At 64.6% G+C, this 21,708-nt stretch overlaps 1 protein-coding gene across 1 annotated transcript; it reads right to left on the reverse strand.

The window, feature by feature from the left end:
- Nucleotides 1-93: 93 nt before the first annotated feature.
- On the reverse strand, nt 94-21,708 carry LOC141977248 (cornifelin homolog A-like). The gene is made up of 4 exons (XM_074938638.1): nt 21,654-21,708; nt 1,287-1,409; nt 967-1,103; nt 94-230 (listed from the first exon to the last, which is right to left on the reverse strand). The coding sequence occupies exons 2-4, from the start codon at nt 1,399-1,401 to the stop codon at nt 141-143; spliced, it is 342 nt and encodes a 113-aa protein (XP_074794739.1). The 5' UTR covers nt 1,402-1,409; nt 21,654-21,708; the 3' UTR covers nt 94-140.

Consider the following 21,708-nt stretch of genomic DNA (forward strand, 5'->3'; position numbering starts at 1 on the left):
GGGGGTTTGGGGCTGGGGCAGGGGCTCCTCCACTGTCCCTGGACTCCTCCCCAGGCAGGGGAGAGGGGGGCAAGAGATTTTCTTCCAGCTGCAGCAACAGTTCAGAGCCCTCTAGCCGGAGCCGGGGGTCCCCTGGCCCCTCATCTCCGGTGCAACAGCTCCCGGGACAGCTGGCAAAGGCCGCAGGGCCCACAGCAGGCCATGACGAGCCAGTCGTCGCAGATACTGCCCTGTGGGGAGAGAGGGGTTAGCGGGGCAGGGGGGCCCCTCTGGGCACAGATTTATAGGCTATAAGCCAGACGTGCCTGGAAGAGCCAGCGTTGGCATGAAGTCGTTATGAACGTCACCAACTAGCGCCCGGCCTCACACAGGCCCTGGTCACGGACCTCGCCACAGGGGGTGGGGGGGGTGAGAAGTGGGAAAAGAAATCCCAGCATTGGGAAAAACCAGCCAACCCCCCCTCCGCCCCCCGCCCCAGCGCCGGAGAACCCAGCCCAGCCCCGTGGGAGTTGTCCCAGTGGCTGGTTCCCCACCTGGGGAGGAATTTTCACCATCTTTCGAGTTGGAATTTGTCCAGCTCTGCACCGACACGGGGGAGCGACGGCGTTGATCTTTCCTGCCGCTTACGTGTGACTCAGTTTCCCTCTTCGGTTACCAGCCTGAGCACACAGGGCTCAGCCCCACGTCCCCAGCATTGGCACTGTTCAGCTAGCAATGGCCGGGCGATGGGCAGACGTGCCCAGGCTGGCTCCATCCGGGGCAGGAGGTTTTACTCCTCACCAGGTCGGTGCCGCTGGCCGAGTGGGGAGGGGGCAGGTGGGGGCTGGGCCCCTTGCAGGGCTGGGGTGTTGGCCATGGCTCTGGGGGCCCTGGCTGGAGAGGCCACACTTAGCTTGAGGGGGAGCGCGCTGGGGTGGAGAAACCCGGCTCTGGTTGGAAACTGCCCCCGGTCCCCCCCGGCCTCACCTTGATGTGGTACCGTTCCCGTACCCCCGTGCGCAGGGCCAGCAGGGTGCCCGGCAGGCAGGGCAGGAGGCAGGACTCGCCGAAGTCCTGGGACACCTGGGAGGCCAGGATGCAGGGCACAAAGGTACCGCAGAGACCTGTGGGGGGGGGATTACAGAGCTAAAAACTGGGAACCCACCCCCGAGTCTCCCCATAACCTCCACTGGGAACCCCTCCCCTGACATCCCCACCTCAGAACCCCCCCAGCCTCCCCACAGCCCCCCCTGGGAACCCCCCTCCCCTGACATCCCCCCAACCCCGCTGGGCCCCCCCTCACTCACACACGCCCATGTCTGCGAAGCAGTCGCACGTCCCGGAGCTCCAGGCGCTGGAGGTGCCATAGGAGTAGCTGGTTTGCACCCGGCCGGGCTGCACGGTCTCCGCCTGATAGGCCATGGTGCAGCCTGGGGGCACACGGGGGTGTCAGCCCGGACTGGACCCCCCAAACCCTCCCCAGTCACCTAAGGGGTGCAGCCAACCGAGCCCCAGCTGCCTGAGCCAGGGAGAGCCCCCCCTCCGAGCCCGGGGAAGAGGGGAACACGGGGGCTGAGGGGACACCGGCCAGGGCAGGGACAGATTGTGGAGCTGGGGACAAGAGGCTGAACCCCACCCCCCCGGCACTCCCCTGAGCAGCCCAGCTCCTGATTCAGCTCTTGGCGATTCTCCAGCCCCCAGGGCCCCCCCGGCAGGTCTGGGCAGGGGGGAAACGCCCGGCGGTGACGGAGGTGCGGGGGCATGTGGGGAGGTCACACCCCGGGGCAAACAAACAATGACTGGAGGATCTTTACTGCAATTTTGGGGAGGGGAGCCCGGGGCTGGGGGAGCGGGGGCTGCGGGTCGGGAGTGAGGGGCACTGGACGAACAGGGGTTGTGCTCTTGCCAGGCCATGATGTGGGGTTCAGGCAGCTGAGCTAACGAATCAAACCGAGACAGAAACCCGAGGCTGCGACCGAAACTGAAAAGCAGGCGAATGTCCCAGAGTCCTGAGGCCCTGCCCCAAGAGACCCCTGCCCAGCTCTGCCGGTGCCCCTCACTCCCGACCTGCAGCCCCCTGCTAGGCTGGCCCAGCCCTGCCCCCCAAAGCTCTGCCGGTGCCCCTCACTCCCGACCTGCTGCCCCCCCAGCCTTGGGTTTTCCCCAGATTTGCTAGTGCCCCTCACTCCCGACCCGCAGCCCCTGCTAGGCCGGCCCAGCCCTGCCCCCCAAAGCTCTGCCGGTGCCCCTCACTCCCGACCTGCAGCCCCCTGCTAGGCCGGCCCTAGGCTCCCCCCCAGCTCTGCCGGTGCCCCTCACTCCCGACCCGCAGCCCCCTGCTAGGCCGGCCCTAGGCTCCCCCCCAGCTCTGCCGGTGCCCCTCACTCCCGACCCGCAGCCCCTGCCAGCAGACTGAAGCTGAGCCGGGGTCCTTGGCCCGCAGCCCCTGAGGGCTGGGCCAGGTGCCAGCAGCCTCCTTACCTGGTGTTTGCTGGTGGCAGAACAACTGCGGCAGTTCCTGGAGCTGTGAAATTTGAAGGGTGCAGGTGGGGCTGGGCGGGTCCCTCTTACACCTGGGGGGGAGCTGGGGAGGAAGTTTGGACAATGGCTGGGGCCCAGGGTAGGGAGTTCTGTGAGATGTCCCAGATACTAGGAGGGGAGTGGGGCATAGAGGGTTAGAGCCGGGGGGCTGGGAGCCAGGACTCCTGGGTTCTCTCCCCAGCTCTGGGAGGGGAGTGGGGTGTAGAGAGTTAGAGCCGGGGTGCGGCTGGGAGCCAGGACTCCTGGGTTCCCTCCCCAGGTCTGGGAGGGGAATGGGGTCTACTGGTTAGAGCGGGGCTGGGAGCCAGGACTCCTGGGGTCTCTCCCCAGCTCTGGGAGGGGAGTGGAGTGTAGAGGGTTAGGGGCGGGGGGGGCTGGGAGCCAGGACTCCTGGGGTCTCTCCCAGCTCTGGGAGGGGAGTGGGGGCTGGTGGGTTAGAGCAGGGGGGGGGGGCTGGGAGCCAGGACTCCTGGGTTCTCTCCCCAGCTCTGGGAGGGGAGTGGGGTGTAGAGGGTTAGAGCAGGGGTGCGGCTGGGAGCCAGGACTCCTGGGTTCCCTCCCCAGGTCTGGGAGGGGAATGGGGTCTACTGGTTAGAGCGGGGCTGGGAGCCAGGACTCCTGGGGTCTCTCCCAGCTCTGGGAGGGGAGTGGGGGCTGGTGGGTTAGAGCAGGGGGAGGGGGCTGGGAGCCAGGACTCCTGGGTTCTCTCCCCAGCTCTGGGAGGGGAGTGGGGTGTAGAGGGTTAGAGCAGGGGTGCGGCTGGGAGCCAGGACTCCTGGGTTCCCTCCCCAGGTCTGGGAGGGGAATGGGGTCTACTGGTTAGAGTGGGGCTGGGAGCCAGGACTCCTGGGGTCTCTCCCCAGCTCTGGGAGGGGAGTGGAGTGTAGAGGGTTAGAGCCGGGGGGGGCGGGGGGGGCTGGGAGCCAGGACTCCTGGGGTCTCTCCCAGCTCTGGGAGGGGAGTGTGGGCTGGTGGGTTAGAGCAGGGGGGGGGGGGCTGGGAGCCAGGACTCCTGGGTTCTCTCCCCAGCTCTGGGAGGGGAGTGGGGTGTAGAGGGTTAGAGCAGGGGTGCGGCTGGGAGCCAGGACTCCTGGGTTCCCTCCCCAGGTCTGGGAGGGGAATGGGGTCTACTGGTTAGAGCGGGGCTGGGAGCCAGGACTCCTGGGGTCTCTCCCCAGCTCTGGGAGGGGAGTGGAGTGTAGAGGGTTAGAGCCGGGGGGGGCGGGGGGGGCTGGGAGCCAGGACTCCTGGGGTCTCTCCCAGCTCTGGGAGGGGAGTGGGGGCTGGTGGGTTAGAGCAGGGGGGGGGGGCTGGGAGCCAGGACTCCTGGGTTCTCTCCCCAGCTCTGGGAGGGGAGTGGGGTGTAGAGGGTTAGAGCAGGGGTGCGGCTGGGAGCCAGGACTCCTGGGTTCCCTCCCCAGGTCTGGGAGGGGAGTGGGGTGTAGAGGGTTAGAGCAGGGGTGCGGCTGGGAGCCAGGACTCCTGGGTTCCCTCCCCAGGTCTGGGAGGGGAATGGGGTCTACTGGTTAGAGCGGGGCTGGGAGCCAGGACTCCTGGGGTCTCTCCCAGCTCTGGGAGGGGAGTGGGGGCTGGTGGGTTAGAGCAGGGGGAGGGGGCTGGGAGCCAGGACTCCTGGGTTCTCTCCCCAGCTCTGGGAGGGGAGTGGGGTGTAGAGGGTTAGAGCAGGGGTGCGGCTGGGAGCCAGGACTCCTGGGTTCCCTCCCCAGGTCTGGGAGGGGAATGGGGTCTACTGGTTAGAGCGGGGCTGGGAGCCAGGACTCCTGGGGTCTCTCCCCAGCTCTGGGAGGGGAGTGGAGTGTAGAGGGTTAGAGCCGGGGGGGGCGGGGGGGGCTGGGAGCCAGGACTCCTGGGGTCTCTCCCAGCTCTGGGAGGGGAGTGTGGGCTGGTGGGTTAGAGCAGGGGGGGGGGGGCTGGGAGCCAGGACTCCTGGGTTCTCTCCCCAGCTCTGGGAGGGGAGTGGGGTGTAGAGGGTTAGAGCAGGGGTGCGGCTGGGAGCCAGGACTCCTGGGTTCCCTCCCCAGGTCTGGGAGGGGAATGGGGTCTACTGGTTAGAGCGGGGCTGGGAGCCAGGACTCCTGGGGTCTCTCCCCAGCTCTGGGAGGGGAGTGGAGTGTAGAGGGTTAGAGCCGGGGGGGGCGGGGGGGGCTGGGAGCCAGGACTCCTGGGGTCTCTCCCAGCTCTGGGAGGGGAGTGGGGGCTGGTGGGTTAGAGCAGGGGGGGGGGCTGGGAGCCAGGACTCCTGGGTTCTCTCCCCAGCTCTGGGAGGGGAGTGGGGTGTAGAGGGTTAGAGCAAGGTGTGACGCAGCAGGGTGGGGGGAGTGTTGACCTGGGAATGTGGCAGGGGAGTTTCCCTGGGGATGGGAGACCTGGGAGCCGGTAACCTGAGCCGGGAGGGGGAGGTGACACCTCTGCCCAGGAAACGGGTCAAAGGCTGCAGGAGGGAACCGGCTGGGGGGGTAGTTTCAGTTTGGGGCTGGGTGGAGGAACACAGGGAACCCCAGGGCTGGGGTCTAAGCTCCCTGCCCCCCAGAAGGACTTGACTGAGGGGTCCTGGGGGTCCCCACAAGCTCTGTTTTGGACTGTGTTCCTGTTGTCCAATAAACCGTCTGTTTTGCGGGCTGGCTGAGAGTCGCGGTGAATCCCAGGAAGGGGGTGCAGGCCCCGGACCCCCCACACTCCGTGACACAGGGGCGCGGCTGGGAGCCAGGACTCCTGGGTTCTCTGCCTGGCTCGGGGAGGGCAGTGGGGTCTGGTGGCTAGAGCGGGGGCTGGGAGCCCGTGGGGGTGTGGGGGTGACCTCAGCAGCGGGGGGGCTGCGTAGCGGGTTGGACCTGCGGGGGGAGGGGAAGACGCTCACCGGTTGCCAGGCAACGGAGAGCGTGGGTAAATATTTGGCTCCGCGGCTCCACCCCGTCAGGGTCAGACTTTGGACCTGAAGGGGGGGCGGGGGGGCTGTTGCTATTACTGTAAGTGGCTCAGCACGGCGGGCTGGGGGGGCTGCAGTCGGGAGTGAGGGGCACCGGCATATTTCCCCTTCTCTCCGCTGGGTGGTGCTGTGAGCCCAGGAATCTCCCCCCAGTGGGTTGGGCTGAATCAGGTCTGGGAGGAGCTCCCTGGTGAGAGAGAGATGGCCGGACGCCTGGGTTCTCTCCCAGGCTCTGGGAGGGGGGTGGGGCCAGGTGGTTAGAGGGGGGCTGGAAGCCAGGACTCCTGGCTTCTCTCCCCAGCTCCGGGTGGGGGCTAGGCCGGGCGGCGCAAACCCATTCCCCCCATAGCCAGGGGCTGCAGGGGACCCCCGATTCCTGGTGACGTTTGTGTCAAATTGTCAGTAACACAAAATGAGATAAATGGAGGAGAGAGAAAAAGGCAGCTCCGGGGGGCGGGGTCAGAAATCCCCCCCCTCCCAGGGATCCAGTGGGGCAGGGGGTGAGGAGGGGAAACCCTCTGGGTCCCCCACCTAGCAGGAGGTGTGATGCAGAAGGGCTGGGAAGAGGGACCCATCCTCCCCATGGCCCCCCCATAGCTCCATCCTCATAACCATCCTCCCCACCCCCAACTCCATAGCAGCCCCCCACAGCCCCCATGCGCCCCATAGCACCCACAGCCCCATCCAGCACTTTCATGCCCTTCCCCCGGCCATGGACCCTTCATTATCCATCCATCCATCCAGCTCTCTAGCCCCACGCCCCCCTCTCCCCTCCGGGCTCCCCCATGCATGAAAACAGCCCTTATTTAATTTAGTCGCTACGAAAATCGATTCTGCCATTCGATACAAAATAAGAATCAGGCAGATTAAGGGTCGGAAATTAACTCTGAAAATATTTTTGATGGAGTGCCGCGCAGTCCCGCCGCCAAATGGGCTGCAAAGTGGAACAAATGACGGGCGGCCACTGCCGGCGACAGGCCCTCTCCATCTTCCTATTAGCCACTAATGGGAAAGGTCCCGCTCCCCAGCCTTGGCCCAGGGATTAATCACAACCCCGGCTTTATGAAGATTTATTTCCCGCTGCCTCCAACCCGCGCGGAAGATGAAGTCATAACGCTCGGGGGGGGGGCAGGGGGGAGCCTTTAAAAACAAGAGAGAAAAATAGAGGGATCTGGCTCGAGGGGTGTCAGCAGGGCTGGGCTGGCAGGGGGCTGCGGGTCGGGAGTGAGGGGCACCGGCAGAGCAGGGGGGCAGGGCTGGGCTGGCAGGGGTTGCGGGTCGGGAGTGAGGGGCACCGGCAGAGCTGGGGGGGGGGGGCTGCGGGTTGGGAGTGAGGGGCACCGGCAGAGCAGGGGGGCCAGGGCTGGGCTGGCAGGGGTTGCGGGTCGGGAGTGAGGGGCACCGGCAGAGCAGGGGGGCCAGGACTGGGCTGGCAGGGGGCTGCGGGTTGGGAGTGAGGGGCACCGGCAGAGCAGGGGGTCAGGGCTGGGCTGGCAGGGGGCTGCGGGTTGGGAGTGAGGGGCACCGGCAGAGCAGGGGGGCCAGGGCTGGGCTGGCAGGGGGCTGCGGGTTGGGAGTGAGGGGCACCGGCAGAGCAGGGGGGCCAGGGCTGGGCTGGCAGGGGTTGCGGGTCGGGAGTGAGGGGCACCGGCAGAGCAGGGGGGCCAGGACTGGGCTGGCAGGGGGCTGTGGGTTGGGAGTGAGGGGCACCGGCAGAGCAGGGGGGCCAGGGCTGGGCTGGCAGGGGTTGCGGGTTGGGAGTGAGGGGCACCGGCAGAGCAGGGGGGCCAGGACTGGGCTGGCAGGGGGCTGCGGGTTGGGAGTGAGGGGCACCGGCAGAGCAGGGGGGCCAGGGCTGGGCTGGCAGGGGGCTGCGGGTCTGGAGTGAGGGGCACCGGCAGGGCTGGGGGGCCGGGCTGGGCTAGCCGGAACTGCGGGTGAGTGACACAAAGGGGGGGAGGGGCCGAGTAGAGTTGGAAAGTTCAGGGTTGAGTTCAGCCCAGCCGCTCCCTGTCTCTGCCACTCATTGACTGGCCTGTTGGCAGAAACACCCCGAGCCCGGGAGAGAACCCAGGAATCCTGGCTCCCAGCCCCCCCCCACTCTAACCACTAGACCCCACTCTCCTCCCAGAGCCCGGAGAGAACCCAGGAGTCCTGGCCCCAGCACAGCCCCCGTGTGACTCACTCCCGCTGTCCGGCCCCGCAGAGCGATGGCCCTTTGGTGGCCGGGTTCCAGCTCCTCGGTTTCCCATCCATCGTTGGGTGCCGCGGGGCCCGGCTGACGGATGGGAGTTTAAGCTGCCCCGTTAATGGACCTGGTGCATGGGGGCGCTGGGGCCTCTGTTCTAACCCCCCGGGCCCATTCATCTCGGCCTGGCTACGGCTCATTGCTGCCCTTTTAGTCTTCCTGGTGGCCTGGCCAGTCACTGGGGTTGACAGGGCGGGGGGGGGGGGTTAACCCCTCGCGCTCCCTAGTGCTGGAGACATCCCACAGACACTAGTTCAGGAACCCCTCCCCTGCCCCCTAGAAGTGGCTCGGGGTCAGAAGACAAGGGAATTGCAGTGGGTCAGATGAGAACCCAGGAGTCCTGGCTCCCAGCCCCGCCCCCGGGCCCCAAAGCCCATAGACACCCAACCCCAGGAGCCCCCCAGACCAAAGCCTGATACCCCCCCTCTGTGTTGCCCATCCACAAAGTCCCAGTCACGACCAGCTGGGCCCCCCAGGTCCCCAGGCCTCCCTCCCAGAGATCCCAGCTGTCCCCCCCTCACTGGCACCATTGAGCCACTTCTCCAGCAGCGGCTTCAGCTTGCACATGCTCTTGAAGCTGAGGTTCAGGGCCTCGAAGCGGGAGATGGTCGTCTGGCTGAAGTCGTTGCCCTAGAGTTTCCCCATGGCCAGCCCTACGTCGCCCTGTGGGGGGCGGGGGTGTCACAGTCAGCAGCAGGGCCCCCCCAGCAAGAGAGGACCCAGGAGTCCGGCTCCCAGACCCCCTGCTCTAACCATTAGCCTCCACTCCCCTCCCAGAGCCAAAATAGAACCCAGGAGTCCTGGCTCGCAGCCCCACCCCGGGCTGAATTGAAAGAGACCATTCCGGGGTAAAGCCGGCTGGGTGGGTCAGTGAGGAGGCCGCTGGGCTGACCCCTGGGGCAGGGAGGTAATTCAGGCCCCCAGCCTGTCCAGCCCAGAGAGGGGGCTGAGACTCCCAGCTCATCTGCCACCAGGGGGGCGCTGGGGAGGGAAGATTCGAACTGGGCCCCCCACGGCCGGAGAGCGCAGGCCGGGCTGCTCGGGGCCCCTCAAGTGTCTCTGGAAGCAACGCGTGGCCGAGTCCAGGATCCGCGATTCCCGAGGGCCAGTGTCCAGGGACCCCTCCCCCGGCGCTGGGATGCGGCCCCTCTGGGGTGGGGCGGGGGTTGGTCACACGGGGACCCCTCGCCCGTCCTGCCCCCGCCCCCCGGTCCCCGCCAGGCGTCGCTGTTCCCAGCCCGGCCCCCCTCCACAGAGCTGCAGTAGCGCGGCGCGGCCACAGGGTGGCGCCCTTCTCCCGAGCACTGGCCGCGGCTCGCGGGGTCACACGCGTCCCGGACCCCGGCTCCGCCACCCGGCCCTCAGGGTCTGGTTAGCTCGGGGCTTGGATGCGGCCGCCAGCCCCGCTGGGATGGCTCTGGTCGGGGGGGGCTTCCCCCCACAGCCAGGGCTGCCCCTCGTGTCTGCAGCCGCTCAGCGCCGGGCGAGGGGTCCCTGTATAAAGAGCCCCATGGGCCCCTGCGTCCCACCCCAGAGGGGCCACGTCCCAGGGCCGGGGGCGGGTCCCCATATAACCAGCCCCTGTGCCCCACCCCAGAGACGGCTGCATCTCAACCCCGGGTGTCTGGTGGGGGGAATGTCAGGGCATATCTGGAGCGGGCCCCCAGGCACCCCCAGGCCGCGGGGCAGGAGGCCCGGTGGGGTGGTGCCGAGTGTCAGGTGGCTGTCGGAGTCGGCTGATTGATTCCTGTTTATTATCTATTAAGAACAGTCGGATAGTTTGGCTAACACATCAATTCATCACGCCGGGCCATCATGCAAATTCCCTAATAAAAACATTTTACTCGTAAATGGGCCCGAACTAATTAACTAAAGTGTTAATTAAAGTGCGGCAGACAGGGATTGTAATCAAGGCGTGCGCCTTTATCCATCTTCCGGCCTATTGAGAACATCCTTCCCTCATTGATGGATTTCCATGTGATCCTGGCTGGGGGGGACGCAGCGAGGGGGGACGGGGAACGGAGGCGTGGGACGGACAGACTGAAGAAGACAGAGACGCAGACAGTGGGGGGGAGGGGGGAGTGGAAAAAGAGGGAACGAAGAACATAATGGGGGCTGCGGGCAGATGGGGCCAGGACGGGACAGAATCGCTCCTCCGCAGGGAAGGGGGATTGTCCCCAGGTCAGGCCAGGAGGGGCGCGTGAGCCGGCAGAGAGACCGATGGGGCGAAGGACAGAACCCCCCGAGCATTCGCCCCTCATCAGCTGTTCTGGGGGAGACCTGGCTGGGCGGTCCCCAATCACAGGGGGGCCCCCAGCAACAGAGGGCGCCTGGCACCAAGGGCTGAAAGGTGGCCAAGGCCCTAGGGGAGATGGGAACTGGGAAATGACAAATTAACAGGCCTGGCCCTTAATTAAAAAGAAGGGGACCTGGGGTCTTTCCCCTCTAGGCTCTGAACTGGTCCCAGGGCGGGGGGCTGGCTGGCTCAGGGGACAGGACAGGGGGACTGGAGAAATGTGTGTAGTGGGGGGCTGAGAGCCATTGAACCCAACTGTAAACCCTGGATATGATGGAAACCACATCCAGCCTGGGGGTGCGGCAGCCCCCTAGTTCCAACACCTCTGGGGTGGGGAATGGGGCGGGGGCCTGTCCCCTATAGGGGGCACCGGCCCTGATCCAGCCCCAGGGCAAGGACTGGCTGGCTCAGGAGGGCGGGGAATGGGGCACGGGGCCTGTCCCCTCTAGGAGGCACCTTCCCTGATCCGGCCCCATTGACTACCCCACAATTTGCATAGCCCAGTTCCCAGTGGTGTTGTGGGGGCTGAACGGGGCAGAGAGGGCGGCTCCCAAGTGGGGGGAGCGGGCACATGAGGGGCTGTTTGGGTGTGTCCCGTTCACACCTACCCTGTACAGAGCAGCTGATCCCACCCTGCTCCACGCTGGGGGCACGGGGGGAGAGGGGGACGGGGGGGCGTTGTCCTTGTCATAAATATCCCCCCACTCCCAATTCCCCATCTCAGGTAGGCCTTGGGCCATTCAAACACCTACAATCAGGGCCCCTCCCTATTTAGGGGACCCCAGCTTGGAGACACTTTAAAGGGGCCCAGTCCTACTGAGTCCTGAATTAGGGGGTCTGGGAGCACCCCGACTCCTGCCAGCATCAGCGGAGACTGGGGGCTAGGGATTTTGGGGGGCTGGGGATTTCGGGGGGCTGGGCTCTGTGGCTCACACCCCAAGGAGGGCTGTGGCCTGGCTGTGTTCGTACCGCGCCTGGGGCAGCGGGGTCCTAAGCGCCCCTTGGGGTGCCCCAGCTCCCCGCACACGTCAAACATTGCCAGGGCTGCCTGCGAATGTGGCCCATTCCCCCCCCCCATCGGAGCCAGCTCAAAAGTAATTCAAACCTGTCAGTGGTGAGATTGGAAGCTGAGATACCCCACTTTCCTTCCCTGGGATCCCCCACACACACTTGGGGGGCCCTGCCTTGGACCTGGATCCCTGTGCCCTTTGGCTGCCAAGGGGACCCCACTTTTTAAAGGGGGGCAGGTTGTGTGTCAGGGTTTCCCCTGGTGATGTGGCAGGAACAGATTGTAGTACTGTATTGGGGGTCCCCAATTTTCCTGCCCCCCCTGTTCAATGCTCCCCACTAGTAGCTCGGCGTTGGGGGGTGAGGGATGGAGACAGATTATTGAGGGGTCCATTCCCTGTTTCAACTTTTAAACCGAGTCCCCTTACCCCCCCTCAGCAGCTGGGGTACCCCCTTACCCTCCAGTCCCCCCTCAGCAGCTGGGGTACCCTCTTACCCTTACCCCACACACGCAGCCTCCCGCCCAGCTGCACTGTGGCTCTGAAATCTCCCCATGGGGGGTGGGGGCTTTGTCCCCCCCAGACCCAGCACCCTGGCAGGGCCTTTCTCCAACTGGTCCGACAGGATCTCCCCAGCTTTGCCCCCAACCTCTGGGCACTTGGGGGAGAGGGCGCGGGGTGGCCATGCGAGGGGCCCCGCCTTGTCTCATAGTGTCCATCAACCCCCCGGTTTCCTTCCCGTGGCACCATCAACCCATCGCCCCCCTCAGCACCCCAGGAGCTCCCCCACCCCCCTTGTCTCCCCAATTTTAAGCTCCCTCTCCCTGCCCCCCCTACATGGGAAACCCCCCCCCCCCAGTTCCCTGCCCAGGTGTCTCTCAGCAGCTGTCAGGCCGGGGCTGGGGGGCTGCGGCTGGGGCGAGGCAGGGCACCGTATGGGGCGGGCTGCCCCCTCGCTGGGTCTGTCTCTGGGTGTGTGTTAAATTGTCCGACGGCCCCCGTCATTCATGGCCAAGGAGGCATCACGCGGCCCCAGCCGCAACCCCCCCGTCTGAGCCCATAAATAATATTCCCCCGTCTCTATTGTTAGTGCGGAGCCGGCTCGGGCTGGCGGCGACCCCCGCCCCCCCCGATACATCACCCGCTGACAGCTGCAGAAAAGCGGCGAATTAGCACCTAAATCGAATATTGATCAGCCCCGAGCCGGCCGCACACGGCTGCCCCCGCCCGGCCCCCCTGGCCCCTCCCCAGCCAGCCCCCACCACCCCCAGCAGAGCCCCCACCCACTGGGCCCCAGCCCTCCCGCCACAGCCAGGCCCCCACCCTGCACACCAGCCCCCCTCCACGCCGGGCCCCCCACCCTCAGCAGGGCCCCCACCGCCAGCCAGGCCCCCGCCCTGAACACTGGGCCACCACCCCACCCACCCACAGCCAGGCCCCCACCCTCTGCACCCCGAGCTGGGCCCCCACCCACCCTCAGCCAGGACGCACGGGGGAAGGGACCCCCCACTCCCCCTGGCGGACAAGGGCACATGGACACCCCCTGCCCTCCAGGCAAAGGTGCACAGGAGCCAGGCCCCTCCCGTCTAGAGCTCGGCTGTGCCGGACCCTCCAGCTAGGGGCGTGGGAACCCCACCCTGCGGACCCAGGCACGGGACCCCCCATCCCCACATACCCACCTTGCCACACCAGGGAGCATGAGACCTGCCTGCCCCTCTCAGAGCCACGCATGGGAATCCCCACCCCCGTCTCGAGGCTGTACCAGCCCTGCCCAGATGTAGGGGGCACAGGAGAAGGGCCCTCGCTCAGCTCCCCCCTCCTGCCCACCCCCACGCTGGATAGCACTGACTCCAGGGAAAGGAATCAAAGGGGGCTGGGCTGGGAGCCCCAGAGGGCCAGTCCCTTGCCACGCCCAGCACAATCCACACACCGAAACATAAAACCATACGGCCCAGGCCCACGCCAACACGCCCAGAGCCTCCACACCCCGCTTCGCCCCGGGACACAGATCTGCACCCCAGACACACAGAGCAACGCACCTCACAACCTCACAACCTCCGCACATCCGCCCGCGGCTGCAACCAAGATTGGAACCCCCAGTGCGCCGGGCGCCGCCCAGACCCCAACCCAGACCAGGGCCCCTCGCGCCGGGGGCAGCCCAGACCCCAACTGAGACAGGGGCCCCTCGCGCCGGCCGCCGCCCAGACCCCAACCCAGACCGGGGCCCCTCGCGCCGGGGGCTGCCCAGACCCCAACCCAGACTGGAGCCCCTCGCGCCGGCCGCCGCCCAGACCCCCACCCGGACCGGGGCCCCTCGCGCCGGGCGCTGCCCAGACCCCAACCCAGACCAGGGCCCCTCCCGCCGGGCGCCGCCCAGACCCCCCCCAGACTGGGGCCCCTCGCGCCGGGTGCTGCCCAGACCCCAACTGAGACAGGGGCCCCTCGCGCCGGGCACCACCCAGACCCCGACCCAGACCAGGGCCCCTCCCGCCGGGCGCCGCCCAGACCCCCCCCAGACTGGGGCCCCTCGCGCCGGGCGCCACCCAGACCCCAACCCAGACCAGGGCCCCTCGCGCCGGGCGCCGCCCAGACCCAGACCCAGACCGGGGCCCCTCGCGCCGGGCGCCGCCCGGGCCCCAACCTGGACCAGCGCCCCTCACGCCGGGCGCCGCCCAGACCCCAACCCGGACCGGGGCCCCTTGTGCCGGGCGCCACCCAGACCCCAACCCAGACTGGGGCCCCTTGCGCCGGGCGCCGCCCAGACCCCAACCCAGACCAGGGCCCCTTGCGCCGGGCGCCGCCCAGGCCCCAACCTGGACCGGGGCCCCTCACGCCGGGCGCCGCCCAGACCCCAACCCGGACCGGGGCCCCTTGCGCCGGGCGCCGCCCAGACCCCAACCCGGACCGGGGCCCTTCACACCGGGCGCCGCCCAGACCCAGAGTAGGAGACAAGCCCTGCCCCAAAGAGCTCTAATGTCTAAACAAACAAAAGGCAGGAAGGGAAAGACACAGAGCGGGGAAGTGACTTGCCCAAGGCCACACACTGGGAGGCAGGACTCCTGGGTTCTCTCCCCGGCTCTGTCAGGGGAGTGGAAATTAGCTAGTAGGGTGTGACAAGATCGTAACCAGTCACTTCACACTATCCTGTAACCCTGCTGCGGCCCCCACACATTTCCCCCTTGCCGTGGGGGAGGCAGCCCCCCCCCTCCCCCCGGCTTGTTAAATCCTGATGTAAATCAGCCGTTGCGGCGCCGGCAAATTGTGCTGTCGTTAATGATGATGTTTGGGATAAACAATGCGGGACCCATCGCTCAAGCCCCCCGCGTGCCCCCCCAGCCGGCGGATCATTACGGCTGTCTGTCACCCAGCCACGCGCAGCCACTTCCCCGCGGGGCTGGGCCGGGCCTAGGTGGGGGCTAGGGAGCCAGGCCACGGGCCGGGTGCTCTCCACGCCGGGGCCCACACGCACACCCCTCTAGCAGATGCCTGGGGGGGCCCAGACTGGGCAGAGAGACTCCCACGTCGGAGCCACGCACGGCCCCCGCCCCTCTGGAGATGCACTAAATCTCACTGACCCACTTACTCCTGGGGTCTCTCCCCGCTCTGGGAGGGCACAGGGTCTAGTGGTTAGAGCAGGGGGCTGGGAGCCAGGACTCCTGGGTTCTAACTCTGGCGCTGGGAAGGGAGTGGGGGAGTGGAGCAAGAGAGAGCGCTGCAACATCACTGACGCCGATGGGTGCTGTGTATGGGGACTAGCGGGCTTTACATATCACCCATCACCTATCTATCCCTGTGCAGCCCTCTATTTATCTATCTATCTATCCCCATCCACCCCCTCTATCTATCTATCTATCTATCTGTCTATCTATCTATTTATCTATCTATTGCCATACACCCTCTCTCTTTCTCTTTCTCTCGTGACATATATAATCTATCAATCAGTCAGTCTATCTCTTTCTCTATCCCCATGCAGCCATCTATCTATCTATCTATCTATCTATCTATCTATCCCCACATACCCTAGATAGATAGAGAGGGGTGTCGAGATAGATAGAGGGGGTGTCTCGGGATAGATAGACAGATAGATAGATGAGGTATGTGGAGATAGATAGATAGATAGATAGAGGGGGTGTATGGAGATAGAGAAATAGGGGATTTAAGGGGATCTATAGAGAGGGGGGATGTGTCGTGATAGATAGATAGATAGATGGGATTTGTGGCGATAATTAGGTAGAAAGATAGAAACAGAGAGACAGCGATAGACAGACAGATAGATAAATAGATCTCTAGCTATCCCCACACACCCCCTCTATCTATCTATCCTCAGCCCTCCACAGCACCCTGAGATTTGGGATCTAAATTCTCTTGTGCACTCTGAAGAATCTGGTTTAGGAACGTTGCGTGGTGGAGCACTCAGATCAACCCTCCCACAAGAAATTCCCCCCCCAATATCAGAACTGTTCTGGGTGGAGGGTGTCTGAAGTTTGGGGCTCAGAAATCAGGGTGTTGACGCTCTTTTCATGCAGTTGGGGTTAGAATCAGGGATGGCTCATAAGATCTGCCTACAGACACTGAGCATGTGACGAAGTGGGGGGTTCTCTTGGTTTTTTCTTGTTTTCCCAACGGTTTCCATGCAGAGGGGGTGGGACTCAGTTTCCCTGGGTGTTACAGGTTTAACAAGGGGATGGGAGAGGGAGTTTGTTGTTACAGAGGACCAGCGAATGGCCGGGAGAATGGAGACCCCAGCGACTGGTGACCTGGTGACCCAGAGGCCCAGCTCCGGAGTTGCAGCCGGGTCTGGCCAGCGGGAGGACAAGGGGCTGCGAAGAGAGGACCCCGGTGACCGGACCAGCCGGTTCCAGCCAGAGGGGCCCGAGGACAGAAGAGGGGAGGAGGTCCCAGGCGACCCTGTTTACCTGGAGAGAAGACAATGGACAGAGGCGGGGCCTGGGGCCTGGTGATAGAAGCAGGGGGGCTCAGGACTGGAGGGAGGGGGCAGGCAGAGCCCACCTGGATGCAGAGGAGACTGGGATGTGCTGGGCTGGGGGAGGCCAGGCCTGAGGGCCCTGAGAGTTTCCTGTGCTGTGTTCAGACGCTCACTAACCCCTCCTGTGTTACGCTGGCTGAGTGTCACTCCAGCCTAGAGAACAGGGTTGCATTATTCCCTCTGGGAGTGGAGGGATCGGGGGGGGCATTATTCCCCCTGGGAGTGGAGGCCCCGGGGGTCCGGAGCGAGTGGACTTCCTGAGGGGGCCCACGGTGAGAAACAGGTGCGCTAAAGCTCCGAGAGGTGCGGCTCCAGGAGGTGGAGGGTCTTAGCCCCCGAGAGAGAGTGGCCCTCCGAGAAGGGCTGTCTCACTGAAGGGGGTTCCCCCCAGGGACCGCACGGGCCAAGAGTGGGCACGACCTGTGGTCAATAACAGCATGGAACACCCCACCACCCAGCCAGCCCTCACACGCTGTGCCTCAGTTTCCCTGTGCTTTGCCAGTCCCGGCTCTCACTGGAATGGCTGGGTCCGACTCGGGGAAACTCAGCACGATTTCCATCCTCTCCGGTCTCCTTTGAAAAGGCACCAAAGTGTCGGGGTGTGGGCTGGGCTCTGCCCTGGGTGGATCCAACTGGAATTATCCCAGGAATGCTGCTATGGACAGGTGGGCATTAATCCGCTCTGGGGCCTGGGCCGGCACCTCTGCCCGGCACCTTTGCCTGCCAGCTAGTCCTGACCCAAACACGAAGCTCCTTTGACTCAGGTTCCCTTTTCCTCTCCCCCTCCAAGCTCGTGAGGGGAAAGAAACAGGCTAGATCCCTGCAAAGGGGCAAAGTGCTCTAGTGGATGTGTTTATAGCCTGCAGGACAGGACTCCTGGGTTCTTTCCCCGGAGGGGAGTGGGGCCTGGTGGGTTACAGCCGGGGGCTGGGAGCCAGGACTCCTGGGTTCTCTGCCAGAGGCAGTGGGTGGTCTCAGCCCCGCCATGGCGCAGGAAGGGGGGGTTTCCGTCCCACCCGCCCGGCTATTTGTATATTCCGAGCTCATGAGATACATTATTCGGGAGAAAATGAATCTTTCATGACTGATTTGTCGCCGCCTCCTCGAGCCCCGTTGTTGTTTAATGTTTCAATTTGGAGGAAGCAAACATTCAATCAGGCGGATTAACTATTTAATGTGTGTCATCAGTCAAGCTGTCTGGCGCAGGGCAGGCCTGGTGACGCTGGACCAGGCCGCGGCCTACGGCTCTCCGCCGAGGAGTCAACATCGATCCCACGACTCCTTTGTTAAATTATCTGCCGTGGGACAGGGCGGAGTCCCGAGGGGTGCGCAGGAGGGAACAAGGCACCAGAGCGGGGGGTAGTTATTGGGGGGCATAGGGCAGAGGAGGCGCTGGGATGGGGGGGCGTGGGATATGGAGGTGCAGACTGAGATCAGCTGCCCCCCCCCCGGACTCAGGAGCTGCACAGATCCTAGCTAAGAGCTGGGACCCACCCCCCACCCGTGCCGGGCCCTGCACAGAACCCAAGTGAGAGAGTCCATGTCCCAGAGACAAAGTGGGAATGTCCTTAATGTTGTGTCTGAATATTGTGCGTGCCTCAGTTTCCCCAGTGTGTTACTCAGGTGCCTTGGTGGTGGGATCAGGGGTGTGATCGGTGCAGAGACCCGAGCGGGCAGGTGTGACGCCGACTGGCTGCCTGGGCACAGAGACCGGAGGCCACCCTGTGTCCGGGCGACTGGCAGCCAGAGCTGCTTCCCTGCAAGATGGAGGTGTCTGATGCAGCCCAGGGGACCTGCTGGCCCAGGAAAGGGGCAAAGGCCGGAGGGGGGAGCTGGGGGTGACTGGGGCTGGGCTGCAGGAAGTGACTCAGTCTCCTGGTTTGGGACTCAGGGGGGAGCCCAGGGCTCTGGATCCCCCCAACCCCCACCCCAATGGAGTTTGCTGCAGGTCCCTGGTCCCTGCGCTCACAAGCTCTGTTCTACGCTGGGTTCCCCATGGCTAATAACCCGTCTGTGTCACTCACAGGCTGCAGGGGATAGGGCCCTTTGGGGGTGTGTGAGGCTCCCCAGGGGCCCCGTCCAGGGGGACTCGCTGAGGGGGGTCCCGGGGTCAGCAGGGGGCTGAATGCTCTGAGGTCGGACCCAGGAGGCCCGGAAGCCGAGCAGGCTGCTGGCCCTGGTGGGAGACGGTGCCCCAGAGTCCTGCCTGGCTTCCTCCGGAGCCGGCCCAGAGCCCCAAGCCTGGGGCCCCATCACACCTGTAAATACACAAGGGCTGGGAGGGGAAACAGGCCCCGAGAGAGACAAAGAGAGTTGCCCAGCCCAGGGTCACCCAGTTCATCAGTGCCAGAGTCAGGATTAGAACCCAGGAGTCCTGGCTCCCAGCCCCTCCCCCCTGCTCTAAGAGAGAGAACCCAGGAGTCCTGGCTCCCAGGCAGACTGCTCATGCCACCCTGAGAAATGGCTAATCAGGGATTTATTCTCTGGCTCTGCAAAAGGCAGGGCCAAGCTGGGGATCAGAGAGTGGTGGTGGGGCTGGGGGCACAGGAGGGGCTCTGGCAGCAGGGGGGCCTGGGAGGTGGGTGCAGGGGAGATGTGCTGATGGGGGGCATAGGGGTGCAGCGGGGGCTGGGAGCTGGGAGCAGGATGGGGAAATGGGGGGCAGGGTTCTCTGTCACTCTGGGTGGCCAAAGTCAGCAGCGACTCCCCTTTAAACCCCCAGTAGGGGCAGCCGGCAGCCCTGCCCCACCCCTGGGTGCTACGAGGGAGGTCGGTCGCACTGCACCAGAAGTAGCTGGCAGGTGAAGGGGTCAGCAGGCCCGTGGGATGGGGGGGATCTCTGGGGGGTTGCGATATGGGGTGGGGGGCTGACCCCACCCAAAAGAGTTCCTGGGTCTCTCCCCCTCCCCCCCCAGCTCCCGCCTGGCCCCCACGTCGCTCTGCTACTCTGGCCACACTTGATATTCCAGAGCGCGCCGCGCCTCGTTCGACCCTCGCCTGGGGATGGGGGGCGGGGGGGGCTGGTTTCGTTTGATTTAAAGGAATGAAGCGCGCGCTGGAGGCTGGAGCAGGCAATTGCTCTGCTGATCGCTCGCCTGATCGGCCCAGTGACAGCTAAATAGCCAGCTGCTGGCAGCCCGGGATATTGCTACAGCCCCCCAGCCCCCGGTCACAGTCACCCCCCCCCATGCCCAGCTAGGGCCGAGGGAAGTGGGGAACCCAGGAGTCCTGGCTCCCAGCCCCCCCCCCAACCCACCAGACCCCACTCCCCTCCCAGAGCTGGGGAGAGAACCCAGGAGTCCTGGCTCCCAGCCCGCCCTGCTCTAACCCACCAGACCCCACTCCCCACCCAGAGCTGCCCCACTCCCTGCAGCCCAGTGCTCCCTAGTACCCCACTGGGCCAGCACTGACTGGCAGGGGAGAGTTCCCCCTGCTGAGCCCCAGCCCTGCTCCCTGCAACCCAGGTCCTTCGCGCCCCACTGGGGTCATGGGGTATCTTCCAATTCATTTCTCTGGGACTTCAAATCCCACCCCCAACATCAAGGGAGGCTCCCAAGTGAGCGGAAAACTCTCAGCCCCACGGATTCCCACTGGAGCACCATCTTAACACTCCCGAGCCAGGCCCGGGCTGTGTCCTGGGTTTGTGCATCTGTCTGTCCGGGCCCCAGACGTAACGGGACAGACGTGCCTCTAACGGGCCAGCAGGCGCTGCCCCCCACCCCCCGCTCCCCGGGGCTTCGCTCGCCTTTAACCTGTGCAGCTGATAAATGGAAAGGCTTCAAATTGCACGGCTCCCGAGCAGTAACGACCCCCAGAGCCAGCCGCACACCCACCCGGAGCACTGAGACGGGGAAGTCCACACACGTCCGCACACACACACGCACGCACGCACACACGCACACCCACACACACACCTCCACCCATGCACATGCACACCCCCATTCACACCCACGCACACCCCCATGCACACCCACGCACACCCCCATGCACATGCACACCCCCATGCACACCCACGCACACACCTCCACCCATGCACACCCACGCACACCCCCATGCACACCCACACACACCCCCATGCACATGCACGCACGCACACACATGCGCACACACACGCGTGCACACACGCCCACGCACGCACACACGGTCAGACCACACCCCTGACCCCGCCTCCCCAGACCACAAGGTCTTGCCCTTTCCACAGGACGAGAAGGCGATTTCAGAGACAGGTCACAAGGTTATTCTGGACTCAGAAGGGGATTTAAAAAAGTGAACTCGGTTGGAAGAGGGGCCTTTCCGCCCAGTTCAGCACCGGCGCTGATCCAGCCCCTGGGCAGGGCCTGGCTGGTTGGCGGGGACGGGGAATGGGACACGGGCCTTCCCCCTACCCCCCCGGATCAGCACCGGCCCCCATCCGGCCCCAGGGCAGGGCCTGGCTGGCTCATGGGGATGGGGAATGGGACACGGGGCCTGTCCTATCTATCCATCCGTCCGTCCCCATACACCCATCTATCTATCCATCCATCCATCCCCTCCTGCCTTTCCTGCCCCTCCTTCCCCCTCTTCCTTTGTCTCACTCTGCTCGGCTCTCTGGCTCTCTCTCTTCTCTCTCAAGTGTTTTCAATTTTATTCTGAGTGGAATTAACTACCCCTGATGTCAAATTGCCGCCGCAATCGATAATAATATCTTTACAAAAGAGGATATTCTTCTCTCTGCGAACGGCCCCTGAAAAATGGAAAATTTAGTCGAAATTGATTCATTACTTGACACTTTATAGGACGGGCCTGCTATTGATCGGGGCCTGTCATGTCCTATCTGCCTTAATCGAAGCTGAAGCCCAGTGTCGATGGTGGTATTTTTCATAATTCCAGGAGACCAGACAGATACAAAAACACACACAGCTCCTTCCCTGCTCCCTCCGCCCGCCCTCGGGGGGGGGATGGTTCTGTTAAAGCCCCCTCCCAGCCTGAGACACATCCCCCCTCAGCGACACCCCCCACAAGCTCCCCCGGCAAAGAGCCCCCCAGCACAAGACCTGTCTTCCTGCCAAGCCCCCCCCACTTCCAGATACACCCCAGGGAGCGCCCCCAGCCCAAGATCCCCCGACAAATTCAACCCACCCACCCACAAGGAAAAGGACATTGTCCAGAAAGAGTCCACACCAGAAAGGGCTGGTGTGAGTGTGTGTATATATGTACCCCACACACACACACACTAGCCTAGTTTCTGCCCCCAGCTGATAGTTTTCCTCCCCAAATATAAAATCTCCACAACCCAAAGCACTGTGGGGGGGGGCAGTAAGTCTAGCTCAGCCCCCCAGGTGACCATGCTGGGCCCCTGTATCTTCCAAACTCCACCCCCCCCCCCCGTGCTGGCCAGGGGCAGCTGAGGCACTGTAGTGGGCACCGGGCACAGCTGTGTGTGTGAGGATGGGTGTGTGAGTGTGGAAATACACACACAGTCATGCACACTCCCTGACACGCACAGAGCAGGGCTCAGCCCCTTCATCACACACACACACACACACACACACACACACACCCTTAAGTGCACTTTGATCTCCAACTCCTAAGAAGACACTCCAGGCAACTTCAGGAGTAAACTCTGCCCTCCCCCCGCCCCCAAACACCTCACTTAACTTGTTACTCACCTCCTAGAATGTCAGGCCTTGGGAGCAGGTGTGTGTCTGTGTGTGTGTGTGTGTG

This window comes from Natator depressus, chromosome 24, assembly GCF_965152275.1.
Source record: "Natator depressus isolate rNatDep1 chromosome 24, rNatDep2.hap1, whole genome shotgun sequence".
Taxonomy (NCBI): Eukaryota; Metazoa; Chordata; order Testudines; family Cheloniidae; genus Natator; species Natator depressus.

Coding starts and splice junctions, on each gene's coding strand:
- LOC141977248 (XM_074938638.1), bottom strand. CDS start 1,401: ATGGCCTATCAGGCGGAGACCGTGCAGCCCGGCCGGGTGCAAACCAGC. Junction 1,104..1,286: donor CTTCGCAGACATGGGCGTGT/GTGAGTGAGGGG, acceptor CCCCCCCCACAG/GTCTCTGCGGTACCTTTGTG. Junction 231..966: donor GGGAACGGTACCACATCAAG/GTGAGGCCGGGG, acceptor CTCTCCCCACAG/GGCAGTATCTGCGACGACTG.